The following is a 17,820-nucleotide window of genomic DNA, read 5'->3' as shown; positions in this document are numbered from 1 at the left end:
TATGTCCGTGGATATATATAAGAAATCATATGAAAAAGATGTTATTATTTTTGTTTAGCTCTAAGCAATTGATGAATTACTCCTAAAGCTTTAGTATTGAGAAAACTTAAGGAATAATTACATAAGACACCATTTTTTATAAAATAATTACATTTTTACGTTCAAAGAATATATATATTTTTTTTTACATTTTTACGGTTTTCCAAAAAATAACACGAAAACAACATAAAATCAACAAGAAAAATACATAAAAGTAACATAAAAATAACAACAAAAAATAACATACAAATAACAAAAAATCAACAACAAATTAACAAGATTACAACATAAAAAGACCGTATTTTCTGTAAATAAAATAAAAAAAATCGTAAAAATATTTAAAACTCCGTAAAACCGTATTTTTGTAATTTTTTTGTTGTTTTTATGTTTTTGTGAAATAATCCCAAAACTTAACAAAACTTTTCATTTTTTTTTTGACTGGAACAAAACTTTTCATATAAAAACACGAAATATTGATTTTTATTGATTTTTTTTTCACATTTTTTCCTTATAAGTTATATGTATTCCTTAGATCTTTCATTCCACGCTAAAATTCAACTTCCAAATTCCAATCATAGCCTAAAGAAAATGCTCACACTTCTTATTCTTCTTCTTCAAAAAAAAAAAAAAAAAAACAAAACAAAAAGAAAAAGAAAAGTGCTCAATAGTTTGTTGGGAAAGCCTTGCACACACTTTTGATAATGGACCATCCTCAGGCCCAATATAGACAGAGCACACTCTAAGGCCCAATATTAGGCTCCAGAAAGTTTTGGTAATTTTAGGCCCAATAAAAAACTGGGCGCCCAATATTCGAGTTCTTCATTCATTCCATTTCCATTGCAATTCTGAGTCTTTCTTTCGAGTTTCTGCTTTCCTATCGCTCTGTCTCTGCTTCTTTCCTCATAATTCTTCTCATATTCAATTCTCCATTGAAATGAGCTTCGGTTTGACCCCATAATCTTCAGGTAATACTTTCAATTCCCTACAATTATTCCCATTACAAGTAAGATCTGCTTTCCCCTCCTTTATACTGTCACTTTCTTGCTCGATCTAACCATTTCCATGGCAATTCTGATCCATATTAGGTCTAAAATCTATGGAAATACATATATTGAAAATCGGTCTCTGATTCAGGTGTGATTTTCTGTTGTATAGGCTGGTGAGATCTTAAAGGAGGAGTTATGGAGTGGACGACGGTGCAGCATCTGGATCTACGCCATGTGGGGCGTGGTCTTAAACCATTGCAGCCTCACGCCGCCACTTTTCATCCCCATCAAGCTCTGGTTGCGGTTGCTATTGGGAGCTACATCATTGGTTAGAGTTTCTCAATATTTTTCGTTTTAACATTTAGTCATTTGAATTTTTCTCCGAGAGTTTGTGGATCAGTAGTTTTCAGTTCAATTTAAGACGTTGAATGATTTCTTTCTGTATTTTTTGAATGTTTCGTTGATAGTTTCAATGAAATTCTTTTACACAACATAGTTTCAGACCATTGGTTGTGTTTTCCGAACATTGAATTTTTCTTCCAGAGTTAGTGTATCAGTAGTTTTGAGTTGAATTTAAGACGTTAAATGGTTTTCTTGCTGTATTTTGAACATTTAGGGTTCGTTTGGTATGTCTTATTACACCGTATTGTATTGTATTGTATAGTATTATATTGAATTGCATTTTCTTTTTGAAAACATATTGAATTGCTTTTTATTTAGGCTAATTAGGATTTTTTCTCCCCGAACTTTGAAATGTATCAAATTATATCCCTAAATTTTTTTGGCAATTAAAAATTCCTCCTGAACTATTAAGATTGTTAGATTTAAAGACTTTTGTCTAATTTCATTCAATTTTACTGTTTTAGTGATTGTTTATGTACTAAACCTGTTTTTTAGACTTTGATATCTACCAAATCACGCTTCTCAAACTTTGATATGTACTAAATCATGCCTCCTGAAATTTTATCTATGTTAGAATTTTTTTACTAAAATTAGACAAAGGTTCTTAAATCTAATAATCTCTTTAGGAGAAAAAAAAATCATAATTAGCCTTTTATTTAATATTTTTATGTAAAACTATGTATAATATTGACTTTTATGGGTACCTAAATATAAAATATTTTAGTATAAATTAAAGTTTAACATAGTATTATATAAAAATATGATATATAATTCAATTCAATATAATACAATAAGACCTAATACAACGTACCAAACGAGCCCATAGTTAATAGTTTCATTCAAATTCTTTTCTTTTAGAACATAGTTTCAGACAATAGGTTGTGTGTTCGGACATATGAGATTGTGAGAAGATTCTTCACCTTTTCAGATTTGTTTTCTTTAAATCTCAGATGCATTAAACACCCATTGATGTTATAGTAGGCCAAAAGTACAATGTATTGAATCTATTGTACTTGGAGGACAATATCCAAGAGTCCGGGCAGTGCTATCTTGGTCGCAACATGACAAAGAAATGATAAACAAAATCAAAATGTGATGGGGCATAGATTGTTCTAGCAGTTTGTTGCTTGTAGCTGTATCTGTGTTATAGGATAGCTCAAGTGTGTGCTGTCACGGTTTTATTTGAAATTATATGAGCATCTACTTATTCTTCCTGTTTCATTTGTGAATCTTAGTATCTTACCATAGTTTTCTCCTCTTTATGTTTTGTGCACAGAATTTGATGCGATAACAGGAAGCAAGTTGTCTTCTATCAATATAGGATCTCCTGTTGTCCGTATGTCCTACAGTCCTACAAGTGGTCATGCAGTAGTTGCCATACTTGAGGTGGGTCCCTATATGCACTTCCTCTCTTTAGGTTGTTTCAACTTCTGAAGTTTACATATGTTGGAGACCAGATACTGGATGTGTTTTATTCTCTTACTAATGAGTTAAAATATATGTCATTGTAACTTCTTACTTTTTTGGTATTGTACATGAAATTTAATTTTGCTATGTGTGCAAGATTCAATTTTTTGCTGATGATATGATTTTAGAAGCTTATGAATTATGAATTTGCATCTCTCTTTGGAGAGTGCTTAAAGTGTACTGCACCTTTACTTTTCTTGGTAAACAATAAGTCCATTTGACGGATTATGACAAGAGCTTTGAGAGATAATGGAAGAAACAAAATTCCTGTACTCTAAGGAAAGTGGTATGATGTTATATGAAGAGTTGAAGAAGGCTATGGAAGTCACTAAGTTATTTCACAAGCTACTTGCTAAACCTAATATACATTATGAATTTTTCCCAAAAGAGGTAGTTCAAAATAGACAAGCATGTGGTTTTCTTCCATAAGGTCTCATGTTTGAATCCTTCCTAGGTAGCTGCATAACAATTGTTATAGTTTCATGGTTCCCAAGTTTTATAGTGTTAGGTGGGACTGGGAGAGCCTGGTTTACAAAAATGTGCGCTTTACATTTGTTGACTTGATTGTTAATACTAGAAATGAAATTTTAAGAGGATAGACCTTAGAGCATGGCAGGCTTAATTACATGTAATTGCACGGAGTTCTTCAATTGGTCTAAAAGTTTTCTTGTTATAGTTTCAAGGTTCCCAAGTTTTATAGTGTTAGGTGGGACTGGGAGAGCCTGGTTTACAAAAATATGCGCTTTAAATTTGTTGACTTGTTTTTTAATACTAGAAATGAAAGTTTAAGAGGATAGAGCTTAGAGCATGGCAGGCCTAATAACATGTAATTTCATGGAGTTCTTCAATTGGTCTAAAAGTTTTCTTGTTTCCTTTTTGGTCTAGAAGATTGACAAATTAAGATATGTTACATCTCTGTCAATTGGTAATTTAGTAAATATGGATATGGTTAGAATTTCTTCTTATTTTATATTGGATGTTCCCAAATGGTTTTCCTATTTGTTATTGATATACTCCTTTTACATCAATTGTTATATATTTAAGGTTTGGAAACAAAAGGGGCTTTTCTCACTCAAGGCTTATTATTATTTATTTCAACCTTTCATAGGATTGTACCATTCGTTCATGTGATTTTGACACCGAGCAAACCTGCGTTTTGCATTCACCAGAAAAGAGAATGGAACATATTTCTTCAGATTCAGAAGTCCATCTTGCCTTGACTCCTCTCCAACCTGTTGTTTTTTTTGGATTCCATCGAAGGATGAGTGTCACAGGTTTTATTTGTTTGTTAATCCCATTTTTTATATGAATATTGGTGCTTAAATCTAATTGCTATTCTAATAATTAATATTTATGTCAATGAAGTTGTGGGAACCGTTGAAGGGGGTAAGGCTCCAACAAAAATAAAGACAGACTTAAAGAAGCCTATTGTCAATCTTGCTTGCCATCCTCGCCTCCCGGCTCTGGTATTGCAGTTTGGTTTGTTATAAAGACAGACTTTCTTTTGTTTTTTTTTTGGTTGAAGAAATTTGTTAATTTAGCATCTCATATGGAATAAACTTCATTCTTACACTTCTATCAAATTTTGTTTCTTCCTTTCTTCAGTATGTGGCTTATGCCGATGGTTTGATTCGAGCATACAACATTCATACCTATGCTGTTCATTACACATTACAGCGTAAGATCACAGAATCATTTCATCTTTCTTGTTGAAAGTTGACTAAATTAGCCATTTTCAATGATATATAAGTTTTTATTTTTGTATACATATATATTTCTTTTTGTTTGTCTTTCAGTTGACAATACCATAAAGCTCATTGGTGCTGGGGCATTTGCTTTTCATCCAACATTGGAATGGATATTTGTTGGCGATCGGCGAGGTACACTTCTTGCATGGGATGTGTCAACTGAGAGACCCAGCATGATTGGAATGTAAGTTGATCTTATTAGCAAGACTTGAAGGCTTGTAATTCTTATAGGCACTCAGATGCAAAAGTTTAAGAAAGGGAAAACTTATCAAGAGCTGTCTTGTAAAAACACAAATTTAGGAGTTACTGAAGTGGGAAACTATTTATTTAGGGAATGTCATCCTGATTGAGTTAAGGCATAAATCTTTGGTGTGTGATTTTAATGTATCAAAGTTGAACATTTTTGATAATTTTGTAATTTTTGGTTTCAAACTTGCATGTCTACAATAGATTAAACTACTAAAATGAAATTAATAAAATTTAACTTGCCTTAACCTTTTCTTGTAAGGGCTAGCTGCCTGAAAATGATTTTATTTATTCAATAGAACTGAATAAAGACATCAGAGCTTCATTTTAGGTTGTGTCTCTGGCTGACCAAAAGGCCTTTTGTTTCCGTATCTGCTGCTTGCAAAATGATGCATGTGCTCTAATTGTATGGGATGATAAGCTTGAGTCTTGGTAAGGTAGTGAAGTGAGTGTTATTCTATGATCATAGCTCTATAATTGTATAGGATGATAAGCTTGAGTCTTGGTAAGGTAGTGAAGTGAGTGTTATTCTATGATCATAGCTCTATAACTTTTCTTTGGAAGCTAAGACTGCTATTTTTGTTGTTATCTTTGTTTTCAAAATTTATTTTTATGCTTTCATTCTCTTTTAGTTAACAAGGTTCTAATCATTGTACTCTAATTGTAAATCAGCACACAAGTGGGTTCTCAACCTATTTCATCTGTTGCTTGGCTTCCAATGTTGCGGATACTTGTAACTGTATCCAAGGATGGAAATCTTCAAGCATGGAAGACACGGGCCGTAGTTAATCCTACCAGACCTCCTATTGCAGCAAATTTTTTTGAGGCAGCTGGTTAGTGATTTATTACATTTTCTTCTTGATATGCTTTTTTTTTTTTCAGAATAATTCTTGATGCGGGGAGAGTTGTTTCACTTTTAAGAATCACTTTGCTTTCATTTCAGTATTCTTTTCTTGTTATTGAGAGATAGTATGTGTACACTCACGTTATGTTTTTAACCTGTGTACACTTAATTTAGTTTAAGGACAATGCAGTCTTTGGATAGTTGACTAGTCATAAATATAAAAGCTGTATGTCTACATTAATGTATACCATGCTATACTTGTGGTGATTTGACATCCATCCCAGTTGAATGCTCACTCATGTGCACACTATTTGGTTGTTTACATTGCTTGTTGACATTTCCTATTGTTTAGTATCTACTGACTTGTATAACATTAAATGGTTGTGCAGCTATTGAATCAATTGATATCCCCTGCATCCTTTCTCAACAGGGTGGAGAAGCAGTTTATCCCTTGCCGCGAATCAAATCTATTGAAGTTCACCCCAAATTAAATTTAGCAGCACTGCTGTTTGTAGTAAGTACAAGTACTGGCATCGTTAATAAGTGAAAAGTTGGAGTGCAAACTTTTGAATTTAATTACTAGTACGCTATTGCAGTTATGAATCACTTTATTATTTCGGTGGCAGAATATGACAGGTGGAGACAATGCGAAAAATAGGGCTGCATACACCAGGGAAGGAAGAAAACAACTATTTGCAGTTTTACAAAGTGCAAGAGGATCATCAGGTGATGACTACTCACCAATTTGTTTCTATTTTTTTATTCTTTGAAAAATAGTATCCCATTGACACATTATTGAGAAGTACAATAGCCTTACATAGGATTGGATTATACTCCATTTTTCAGCAATTAGTTTTAAGTTTGTACACCAATCTTTCTCTTAAAGGTTTATCTCTTCAAATGCAACATACATACACGATGTTTCTTCCGACTTAGAGGAAAGAGTAAATTGTTTCAAAACATTTCTTACCCTTACTGTTTAGATAAGCATTTGTATTTGTTGCCATATGTTTGGATTGTTGATACAGAAATCATATTCATAATAATTCTGAATCTCCTCAACTACTTGACTCTATGATTTACTATAAATTGTCTTTTTCTATTACACCCCTATCTTTGTGTGATGACTTTGTTAATAACAACTTAGTGGATTTCTTTTCAAAAAAAAAAGAAGGAACTCAGTGGATTTGTTTCAGATATCTGACCCTCTCTTTCTCCTCTCGCTCTTTTTCATTCTTGAGAGCAGCTTTTTATACTTTATCAGACACTTTTTCCCATATGTTTTGTTCTTCATCCTTTGTCATTCTCTTCCTGATCGATGTTTAGACTGTAGTTGTTGCCAAATCCTATAAGCTTGTATTGTTGTATTTTAAAATGCGTATTGAGTGTGTGTGTGTGTTTTTTTTTTCTCCACTGCTATCTTGCTGCTGGTGCAGATGCTGATGGTGTAAATGTTTTGCAGCTTCTGTGTTGAAAGAAAAGCTTTCGTCCTTGGGTTCATCTGGAATCTTAGCTGAACATCAACTTCAGGCACAATTACAAGAGCATCATCTGAAAGGGTGAGTTAGGGTTATGCATGAACTCTATGAAAAGATTTTCTTTTTTGTAATGATAGTTTGATGTTCTAGCAACAAGAATATCTTGAACAATTTATGTCTTTTTTAAATCTGTGGATTCTCTTATCTGTCCCAAAAAACTTATGGAGTTATTACAAATTTCACACGCAGATAAGTATCAATAAAGGATATTCTTTAATTCTTTGCTGTGTTCTTATATGCTTTGCTCTTCCAAAATTGCTGATTTGCAAAGGGGTTTCAATAAGCATTTCATTATGATGTCTTTTTTCTTTTTCAGCAGACGTAGTCAACTTAGCATATCAGATGTTGCAAGGAAGGCTTTTCTGTATAGTGTATGTTGCTTTCCCTTCCCCCTTTCTCACTCTATTTCTTGAAGTATTAAATGTTCTCGTGGTCCAACAAATAAAATTTCATGAGTTAATATTTTAAATCTATGACTAACTTCTGCATTGTTTCTATAGCATTTCATGGAAGGTCATGCTAAAAGTGCTCCAATTTCTCGGCTTCCACTCATCACTATGTTAGATGTTAAACATCATCTTAAGGACATACCAGTTTGTCAGGTTAGGGTCATTATGATCATATTTCAATTGCTATTTTACTTTGTGACTTACACATGTGCTTCTTGCAGCCATTCCACTTGGAGCTTAATTTCTTCAATAAAGAAAACCGAGTTCTCCATTATCCTGTTAGGGCATTTTATGTGGATGGTGCAAGCCTTATGGCATATAATCTATGCTCAGGGGCGGATAGTATCTACAAGAAACTTTATACCACGGTATGATAAAATTTTACACTAAATTAATGACTTGAGTTTGGGTTGTAACCTCTTTATTTTTGCCTCTTTGTATCTTCCAGATTCCTGGAAATGTGGAATACCATCCAAAATACATGTTCTACAGCAAAAAGCAACATATATTCCTTGTTGTTTATGAGTTTAGCGGGTCTGCAAATGAAGTGGTCGTTTATCGAGAAAATACTGAGTCTCAGTCAGCAAACAGTAAATGCACTACAGTGAAAGGTCTGCTAAACTATACCATGTCTTAATCTTCTATTCTGCTGAATTACTTTAGTCACGAGGGGTAACTAATTCATCCCCGATTTATGTCTTTGAGTTCTGTAGGTCGAGATGCAGCATTTATTGGCCCCAATGAAAATCAATTTGCAATTCTTGATGAAGATAAAACTGGATTAGCTTTATACATAGTGCAAGGAAAGACTTCTCAGGAGGGTAGTGAAATAAATGGAGCGCTTGAAGAAAACCAACCTGTGGACACTGATGTTGGCTCTATTAAAGGTCCAATGCAGTTTATATTTGAAGATGATGTTGATCGCATCTTTTCTACTCCGCTAGGTGAGCAGATGATGTTTTTCCCTTGGGCATTTTGATATGATATATATTGTATGCTGATCAGTCTTGTGTGATTGTAGAGTCATCCTTGATATTTGCTTCTCATGGGAATCAGATTGGGTTGGCAAAGCTGGTTCAAGGATATCAACCAGGTGCTGATGGTCATTATATACCGACTAAAGGTGAAGGGAAAAAGTCAATAAAGTTGAAGTTAAATGAGACTGTACTTCAGGTAATTATTTAGCTCTGAAAAATTAAATTTTGTTTTGTCATTTTCATTTTAAGCATTGCTCTTTCCAAAAGCTTCATATTGTTGCTGCTTCATTAGAATGAATATTGTTGTCAGCATGTTGCAAGTTGTGTAACGATTAATAACACAGCTTGAAAGTGGTGATTAGGATAAAGCTATGATGTAAATACATTGATGTATGTATACTGTTACTATAAAAATGCGGTTTCTTTTCGAACATGGGAATACTCATGAAGCAGACATTGCTGCATACCAGTTTTACGCTTTCCTCTGTTATGTTTCATTGAAGTTGGTAGTGTTACAGCCACTGTGTGTTCTTAGTTTAATTGATAAGCTCTTGTTGTGGATAAAACTGGTCTTTCTATTTAAACGTTGTTTTTCATTCCCTTCAACAGGTTCAGTGGCAAGAAACTGTTAGAGGTTATGTTGCAGGTATATTAACCACGACAAGAGTGCTGCTGGTCTCAACGGACCTTGATATTCTTGCTAGCAGTTCAACAAAATATGATATGGGACTACCTTCAATATCCTCAAACTAGATATTTAATTGCTTTTTTCCCCTTTCATTATACTTGCTATTTTTAAACTTGTAGTGTTTAGTACTTAACCAAGGTGCACTTTAGATCCCTTCTGTGGGTGGGTCCTGCACTTCTATTTTCTACTGCCACTGCAATTAGTGTGCTTGGCTGGGATGGGAAAGTGAGGACTATTCTCTCCATAAGTATGCCTCATGCAGGTAGCCTTCTGATGCCTGGACTCTATTACATTTTTATCCTTTAACAATAACCTTAAGAGCTCTTTGGATCAATATGTCTTATTTTGCCTCTGTTACACCACCATTGCTCCTCTGACTCTCCAAATGAAATTGTACAGTTTTGGTTGGTGCACTCAACGACCGTCTGTTGCTTGCTAATCCAACTGAAATAAATCCTAGACAGAAGAAAGGAGTTGAGATTAAGAGCTGTCTAGTCGGGCTACTTGAACCTCTTCTTATTGGATTTGCTACAATGCAAGAACGATTTGAACAGAAGCTTGACCTTTCAGAAGTATTGTACCAAATTACATCAAGGTTTTCTTCTAACTGACCTATGCATGTGTCTGTTGCTTGGGGATCTTCATATGTATCACGCCTTCTATTGTTTGTTGGACTTGGATGTTTAATCTTATTTTTAGGATCTAGTGCCTATTTCAACCTATATATCTCAATAAATATGAAATCATACATGAAAGAAAGATGATAGCACGATTAACATCTGAACTCAAGTTTATTTTGACTGAAGGTTTGACAGCCTGCGTATTACCCCGAAGTCTCTTGATATTTTGGCTAGAGGCCCTCCTGTCTGTGGAGATCTTGCTGTGTCTTTATCTCAAGCAGGACCACAGTTCACGCAAGTGAGTAACTGGTTACATGGTTATTTTTTAGAAAAAAAAATTAGCCTAGTCTTGTACTTATTTCAATTTTGATTACTTAATGTGTTCCACTATGAAATTAGGTGTCACGGGGAGTGTACGCTATTAGAGCTCTCCGCTTTTCTACTGCTCTATCTGTTTTAAAAGATGAGTTTCTTCGTTCTAGAGATTATCCAAGATGCCCCCCAACCTCTCATTTGTTTCATCGTTTTCGTCAATTGGGTTATGCTTGTATCAAGTAAGTAGATAAGAAAGCTGTTTTCATTCCTATTTTCTGATACGGTGTGATTTCTTAGAAAGAAATATTTAATTCTAATGACAAGCTCTATAAACTTGTTCTCTGCTCTTTTCCTCCATTACTAATAACTGGCTTTGTACTGTTACATGTTCGTGTTTACTAAGGCTTCCATGCTTTTATTGCACTTAGTTATGATATGAGATTAGTTTTGTTTTTCCTCTTGAGATTTAATTAAAATGGGCCACAAATTTAGGAACTTGTTGAGACAACTGGGCTTTATCAATTACCCTGAGCAAGAAATATGCATGTGAACAAGTACACGAGTTGAAACATTTAAAAAGTCAACAACTAGTTCAGCTTTTCTAGTTAAGTGAGATTTCTGATGTTATGTGAAGTCAAAAGCTGAGCGCTCCCAAAATCTTCTCTATTCTATCTTTTAAAATGTATTACTAAAATCTCCCAATAGCTTGAGTCACATTTAACTAATAAAGATGATAGCTAAAGCTTTAGCCTGACTTTCAAGTCGGCTGGTCAAAACTAAGGATGCTAATTGTCTATGCTTGGGTTTGAGGAATATTCACTATGTTGTGTTTTTTACTTAATTTTTCCTCCCGTCTAAAAATGGAAAAATTGATAGTTTTTCCTTGAAGCTTATGTTGGACCTACAGAATGTTTTGGATTTGTTATATTGTAAAATATATATTACAATAATAATAATATATTTTATACAGACTTCTAATTTTATTTATTTCTTATATGCACATTTAACTTTTATTATGTCTCTCATTGCTGATGGACTGATGCTTCTGTTACTTTCAATTTTGTTTATTGATAAAATGCTTGCAGGTTTTCTCAGTTTGACAGTGCAAAAGAAACTTTTGAAGTTATATCAGACTATGAAAGCATGCTTGACCTCTTCATATGCCACTTAAACCCTAGTGCAATGCGTCGTCTTGCCCAAAAATTGGAAGAAGATGGTACTGATTCAGAATTGAGGCGATACTGTGAAAGGATATTAAGAGTTCGCTCTACTGGGTGGACACAAGGCATTTTTGCCAACTTTGCTGCCGAAAGTATGGTTCCTAAAGGACCTGAATGGGGTGGTGGAAACTGGGAAATTAAAACCCCTACTAACTTGAAGGCTATACCTCAGTGGGAGTTGGCAGCTGAGGTGATGCCATACATGAAGACAGATGATGGCACTATTCCCTCCATAATTTCTGATCACATTGGTGTTTACTTGGGCTCAATTAAAGGAAGAGGCAACATTGTAGAAGTAAGGGAAGATAGCCTGGTCAGAGTTCTTGCTCCTCCTGCAGCTGGAGATAAGCCAAGTGGTCTTCCATTGGTTTCTGATGTACCTAATAAGTCCAAAGTTGCTGATGGTGATTCCAAGGGCAATTTGCTGATGGGTCTAGAAGCACTCAACAAACAGATTTCTGGTTCCACTGCTTCAGATGAGCAGGCTAAAGCTGAAGAAGAATTTAAAAAATCTATGTATGGTCCTGCTGATGGTAGTAGCAGTGATGAGGAAGGAGCATCAAAAACTAAAAAGCTACACATTAGAATACGTGATAAGCCAATTGCGTCTACTACAGTGGATGTGAATAAGATCAAAGAAGCCACAAAGCAGTTAGGGTTGGGTCTACCCATAAGCAGGACAAAGTCATTAGCTAGTGGCTCGCAAGACCTTGGCCAGATGTTCAATGCACCAAACAATGCACCAGTATCTGCACCAATTGTTTCTACACCTGTTGATCCATTTGGTACAATCTCTTTGACACAACCTGCAACCGTACCACAACCTACTCCTGCGCTAGTGGGTTCTGGTGTTGCCACTGGTCCCATTCCAGAGGACTTCTTCCAGCATACAATACCATCACTACAGGTTGCAGCCTCACTGCCACCTCCAGGAACTTATCTTTCAAAAATGAGCCAAGCTCCTCAAGGGGCTGAGAACCAAAATTTTGCATCTAATCAGGTTCATCAATCCCAAGCTGATATTGGTCTTCCTGATGGTGGTGTTCCCCCTCAAACCCTTCAACAACCTGTTGTTCCAATGGATTCTTTTGGACTTCCTGATGGTGGTGTCCCACCACAATCCTCAGTCCAGGCTCCTGGCTTGCCACAACCTCTTGCACAGGCACCTCAGGTCCCACTTTCCACACAGCCTCTTGATCTTAGTATCCTTGGAGGTGATGCTGGAAAGCCTTCAGTGCGTCCAACTTCCCCACCATCTTCTGTGCGTCCTGGACAGGTAAGACAGATATCCACATGTATCAGTCGTTTTGGAAAGTTCAAGATGCGGGGATATCATAACATTTCCGCTATAAATTTTCCTATTACAGGTTCCCCGTGGTGCTGCTGCTCCTGTGTGTTTTAAGATTGGAATTGCCCACCTAGAACAGAATCAACTTTCCGATGCATTATCATGTTTTGATGAAGCTTTTCTCGCTCTGGCGAAAGATCAGTCCCGTGGAGCTGATATTAAAGCCCAAGCAACCATTTGTGCTCAGTACAAATTGGCAGTTAATCTGCTACAGGTACAGTAATTACTAATCCCACATCAAATAAAGTATACAATGATGAGCTTGAGTTTAGGATTGTTGAGGCCAGTCATCTTAAGAACTACAGGAAAACCTAAGTTAGTACTGAAGTCATCTTCCTTATGATGCTGTCTTAGAGCATCTCCAATCGGGGCTAAATTAGTGATGTAGCGATTTATTTTAAAATGTTTCAGTGTGAAAATAATTTGTCAACTTTGACACAAAATATAGCATACGTCCGATTTTGCACAACATTGAATGACCTGATTTTTATCTGTTCATTTTTTTTTTCTCTGCGAACTTCAAATTTTCATTTATTTATTTTAAAGTCAAAATAATATTTTCAAAATTAGAATTTTTTTATACGTTTTTAATAAATATTAAATGAACATTCATTATAACTTCATCTTTTTTGCTTGAACATTATAGCTTCATCTCGCTTTGTTAATTTGCATCCATGTGCATTCGAGCACCATTACAAATATTGTGCCAAATATATAATTTCTTGCTAAATTTGATACTTATTCGTATCATTTTTATTGGAGATGGTCTTATGCTGTAAATATCACTTGGTAAATAATAACAGCATTAAGAACTATTGCACCATTAGAAGGTTGGTCTTGGGTTAGACCCTGGTATCTTAAATGATATTGTAATTTAGTGGTCAGTTTTGGGTCCCTTCCACTTCTCTCTTCCAAACTTCCTATTAGGCCCACCAAATATTTTAGTAGGGAAATGATTGGTGGAAATCGTTTCTTTGTTAGGTGTCTGGCCATAAAATGCCAAATTATGCTTTTCTCTCAGAATTCTTTGTCCTGTTATTTGAAAAGATTGTGTCTAATGTCTTCATCTTATCTTGGAGTCAGTCACCGATCATGATAGTGGGAAATATATTGGGATAAATAATACAAGTTAAACTCTTCTTTTGAATTTTACTACAGGAAATCGGGCGGCTACAGAAAGTCAAAGGTGCCAGTGCTATCAGCGCAAAAGGTGAGATGGCAAGACTTTCGCGTCATCTAGGTTCATTGCCTCTTCTAGCAAAACATCGGATAAATTGCATTCGAACTGCCATCAAACGGAACATGGAAGTGCAGAATTATGCTTATTCCAAGCAGATGCTTGAACTCCTATTATCTAAAGCACCTCCAAGCAAGCAAGATGAGCTAAGGAGCTTAATCGACATGTGTGTTCAGAGGGGTTTGTCCAACAAGTCCATTGATCCATTGGAAGATCCCTCTCAGTTTTGCTATGCCACTCTTAGTCGTCTATCAACTATTGGATACGACGTATGTGATCTCTGCGGGGCCAAGTTTTCCGCTCTCTCAGCACCTGGATGCATTATATGTGGCATGGGAAGCATTAAAAGGTCTGATGCACTAGCAGGACCAGGACCAGTTCCTTCACCATTTGGCTGAAGTTTTATAAGTTGGTAGTTTGCGCCTTTTATATCCACCTTTCTTGAGTAGCAGGGCGGACCGGATGGATCTCATACGAAATTGCTTCAAAACGCCCTTTTGATTTTGAGGGTGTTAGAACATAGAAGTTATAACAAAGGGGGAGAAAGTAGCAGCGTGGCGATAGTGTAATTTGTTGTGTTGAGCTTGTGTAGTGTCATATTGATTTTTTTTTTTGTTTCGTATCACTAGTAAATCCTTCATATTTACAATTTTGTAAAGTAATTTTCTCTGTAATATCATTATTCATTTTTTTCCGTTTTCTTTATTCAAATGTCTTCACATGGGTTTAAGACAAGTGTTGAAAAGGTAAGCCACCTTGAAATGAATGAAGCATGTTATTTTTTTTTTTTTTGATGGAATGCTATATGAAAATTGGTTTGTTATAAATTCTACTCCAATTATTACACTTGTATCTAACGCAAATAGTTTTGTATCGTGCATATTTTTGGTTATTAGAAAATATGTAAGAGTAAAAAGGTCGAAAAAAATGAAGAATAAAATGAGTAGATCAACAACAAATTAAAATAATTGCTTAAAAATAAAATATTTGAAATGTACGTAGATAGGGATTCCAAATGCAAATGTTATTTAGGGGTACTCTACATATTATTTTTTTAAAAAAAAAAAATTTGCAGTTTTGGTTGTTCTGGTAGTTTTTATAGGTTGCTACGTGAATTTTGATTGCATTTAGATTATTCTGTTAGTTGTTTTGTAAGTTGTTATGTGAATTTTCGTAAAAATGTAAAAAAAATTACTTTGAAGTGTAAAAATAAAAAAAATCGTATTATTTATTTATTTTTGTGTAAATCTAAATGAAGGAGTTTATTAGTTATTGGATTAATTTTTCTCAGAAAAAACTTAAATTGAAAACGAAAATTATATTGTAAAAATGATTTAATCCAGTCCAATCACCAAAAAGTGACCTTTCAAATAAATGAGATAGGGTTTAGGATCATCAAATGTAGCTTATTTATGTTTCCAACACATTTATTTGTCACCCACCATCTTTTTCCTACAAACTAATGACTTTTTGAAATTTATTATTATTATTATTATTATTATTATTATGACATATAACCTAAAATCTTAATAGTTATAAAAAGATAAAATAAATAATTCTTAATTATATTGCTCTAATTATATTTTTTGTTGAGTTGAAATTGATTTCAAAGCTGAATATTGAAGTGTTTTTTTGTTCACCATCGATCATGATGAATGGACAACGAACATGGAGAAGTATTGGACAACTCCTCTCATTATCGACAACTTGTTGGGAAACTTTTATATCTTACTCTGTCCAGACTCGATATTACATTTGTCGTGAACTTTCTCAGTCGATTCATGGCTAGTCCACGCACCACACATCTCCAAGCTCTTCACCATCTACTTCGCTATCTCGAAGGCAGCCTTGGACAAGGACTCCTCTATTTGAATTCGTCAACATTGCACCTCCGTAGATTCTCTGATTCAGACTGGGCATCATGCCCCATTACAAGCCGTTCTACCACTGATTTTTGCATTTTCTTAGGAGATTGTCTCGTTTCCTGATGCATAAAAAAGCAACCCACTATCTCCAAAAGCTCAGCCGAAGCTGAATGTCGAGCACAACAAGCGAAATAACATAGTTGTAATACCTTCTACATGACTTTCACATACCACAACCATATCCAACCTTCATCTATTGTGACAACAACTCAGCCATACATATTGCAAACAACCCAATTTTTCACGAAAGAGCCAAACACATAGAACTTGACTGTCACTTCATCAGAGACAAGATCAACAACTCTTCCATCATTCCTATATCCAACACACTTCATGTAACACCCTAAATAATTAGGCACGCTACCCAAAATACTTATGAAACCATAATTCCCTAAACGGGATTACTAATAAAATTAGCACAGAATTTAAACTTTAATAACAATAGGAATGGAAATAAACTTGTAATATTTTAAACTTTATAAACTAAAAGTTACAGAAGTTGGGATCCCAAAAATATTTACAAAATATTATTACAAGTCCTTTTTCTTTCAGCCGGCCTAAGTGGCAAAACAGAGTCTCAAAAAACACCAACACTGGTAGAACCCAACCCGCTTGGTCTGATATGGCCCAGACATGTACATTCTTCGTCCAGCTCCTGCACTCATGGCTGATCAACAACAGTCTTACCCTTTCCTGCACACTAGAGCACCCGTGAGCCAAGCCCAACAAGACAAATATATCAATAATATGCTCATCATATAATATAAACAGTAATGTCATTCAAATCTGTATGTGTGACACAGACCTGCATGTTGGGCTCACATGCTTGTTTATGTTTACGTGACGTAAACATATGTGTTACTCTCACACGTCTATTTATGTTTACGTGGCGTAAACCTACGTGTTACTCTCACACGTCTAAATACAATAAGGCCTTAGAATGGTTCATCTCAGTTATGGTTACCGAGTCCAACCCGATTATGCCTTGAACGCAACCCTTAAATCTCAATATAATCATGTACTTAGCATGGCATAGCATTTACTCAACTTATATCACTTGGGTAATAACCCTAGGCTATTAACCGCTCATATTAGGGTAATAACCCTAATCCCGGTTACAATCACTCATATATATCATATTCAACATAAGCGCCACTACGCATACTCTACGTGCAAGATACTGTCTTACATGTTGTCCAGCAATAATAAAGATTCTAAACCCCTAGGTGCTCTTGATCAGGTGCCGATAATCCTAGTCACACAATCTAAGATTTCACAAATAGGGTTAATCCCTAATTCCACTTTCACATAATATAAAGTTGGCATTCAAAATAAAAATTATCATAAAGAGCTCGGAACGAGCTTTCCAACGATATAAAGAACGTCCAAAACAGATTCTCGAGTCAAAAGTTATGGCCAAAACAAAATCGAGAAAAAGGATGGCTCTTTGCTAGGTTTATGGCCGCGGCGACCATAAATCTGGCCGCGGCCACTGAGTTCGAAAAACCCAGAAAACCATATTTTAAGGTCTAAAAATGCTCACTTTTTCATATATTCGAACCTTAATCAAACCATACCCTAAATTAACTTCTTACAGATAAAAATCATCACAACAGAGAGCTAATAACATCAATTCCAACATTAATCAACAACATCCAACCAAAGCTCCAAAGCTTGAGGAAAATCAACAAAATTCCAAGCTCAAGAACATGAGTTCAAATCCAACACAAACTCAAGAACAACCCTAAAATCAGAGCTGCAAAATCAATCA

General features: G+C 35.0%; 1 protein-coding gene across 2 annotated transcripts; it reads left to right on the top strand.

The window, feature by feature from the left end:
• Nucleotides 1-824: 824 nt before the first annotated feature.
• On the top strand, nucleotides 825-14,914 carry LOC115713962 (uncharacterized). Of its 2 annotated transcripts, none has more exons than XM_030642457.2 (25): nucleotides 825-1,004; nucleotides 1,195-1,353; nucleotides 2,704-2,813; nucleotides 4,003-4,168; nucleotides 4,260-4,360; nucleotides 4,500-4,572; nucleotides 4,691-4,826; nucleotides 5,561-5,721; nucleotides 6,122-6,246; nucleotides 6,359-6,458; nucleotides 7,195-7,291; nucleotides 7,590-7,641; nucleotides 7,771-7,872; nucleotides 7,941-8,087; nucleotides 8,168-8,330; nucleotides 8,433-8,663; nucleotides 8,741-8,892; nucleotides 9,306-9,434; nucleotides 9,529-9,646; nucleotides 9,784-9,979; nucleotides 10,191-10,302; nucleotides 10,404-10,558; nucleotides 11,405-12,815; nucleotides 12,907-13,101; nucleotides 14,046-14,914. In XM_030642457.2, exons 2-25 carry the CDS (start codon nucleotides 1,221-1,223, stop codon nucleotides 14,520-14,522), a joined length of 4,842 nt encoding a protein of 1,613 aa, XP_030498317.2. In that variant the 5' UTR covers nucleotides 825-1,004; nucleotides 1,195-1,220; the 3' UTR covers nucleotides 14,523-14,914. The 2 variants fall into 2 exon arrangements, with proteins under 2 accessions (XP_030498317.2, XP_030498315.2); XM_030642455.2 differs by having other exon boundaries at nucleotides 845-1,004; nucleotides 7,587-7,641.
• The last annotated feature ends 2,906 nt before the right edge of the window (nucleotides 14,915-17,820 follow it).

This window comes from Cannabis sativa, chromosome 4 (genome assembly GCF_029168945.1).
Source record: "Cannabis sativa cultivar Pink pepper isolate KNU-18-1 chromosome 4, ASM2916894v1, whole genome shotgun sequence".
Classification (NCBI taxonomy): domain Eukaryota; kingdom Viridiplantae; phylum Streptophyta; class Magnoliopsida; order Rosales; family Cannabaceae; genus Cannabis; species Cannabis sativa.
The sequence above is the reverse complement of the archived record's forward strand: the minus strand, read 5'-3'. Positions and strand labels throughout refer to the sequence as shown.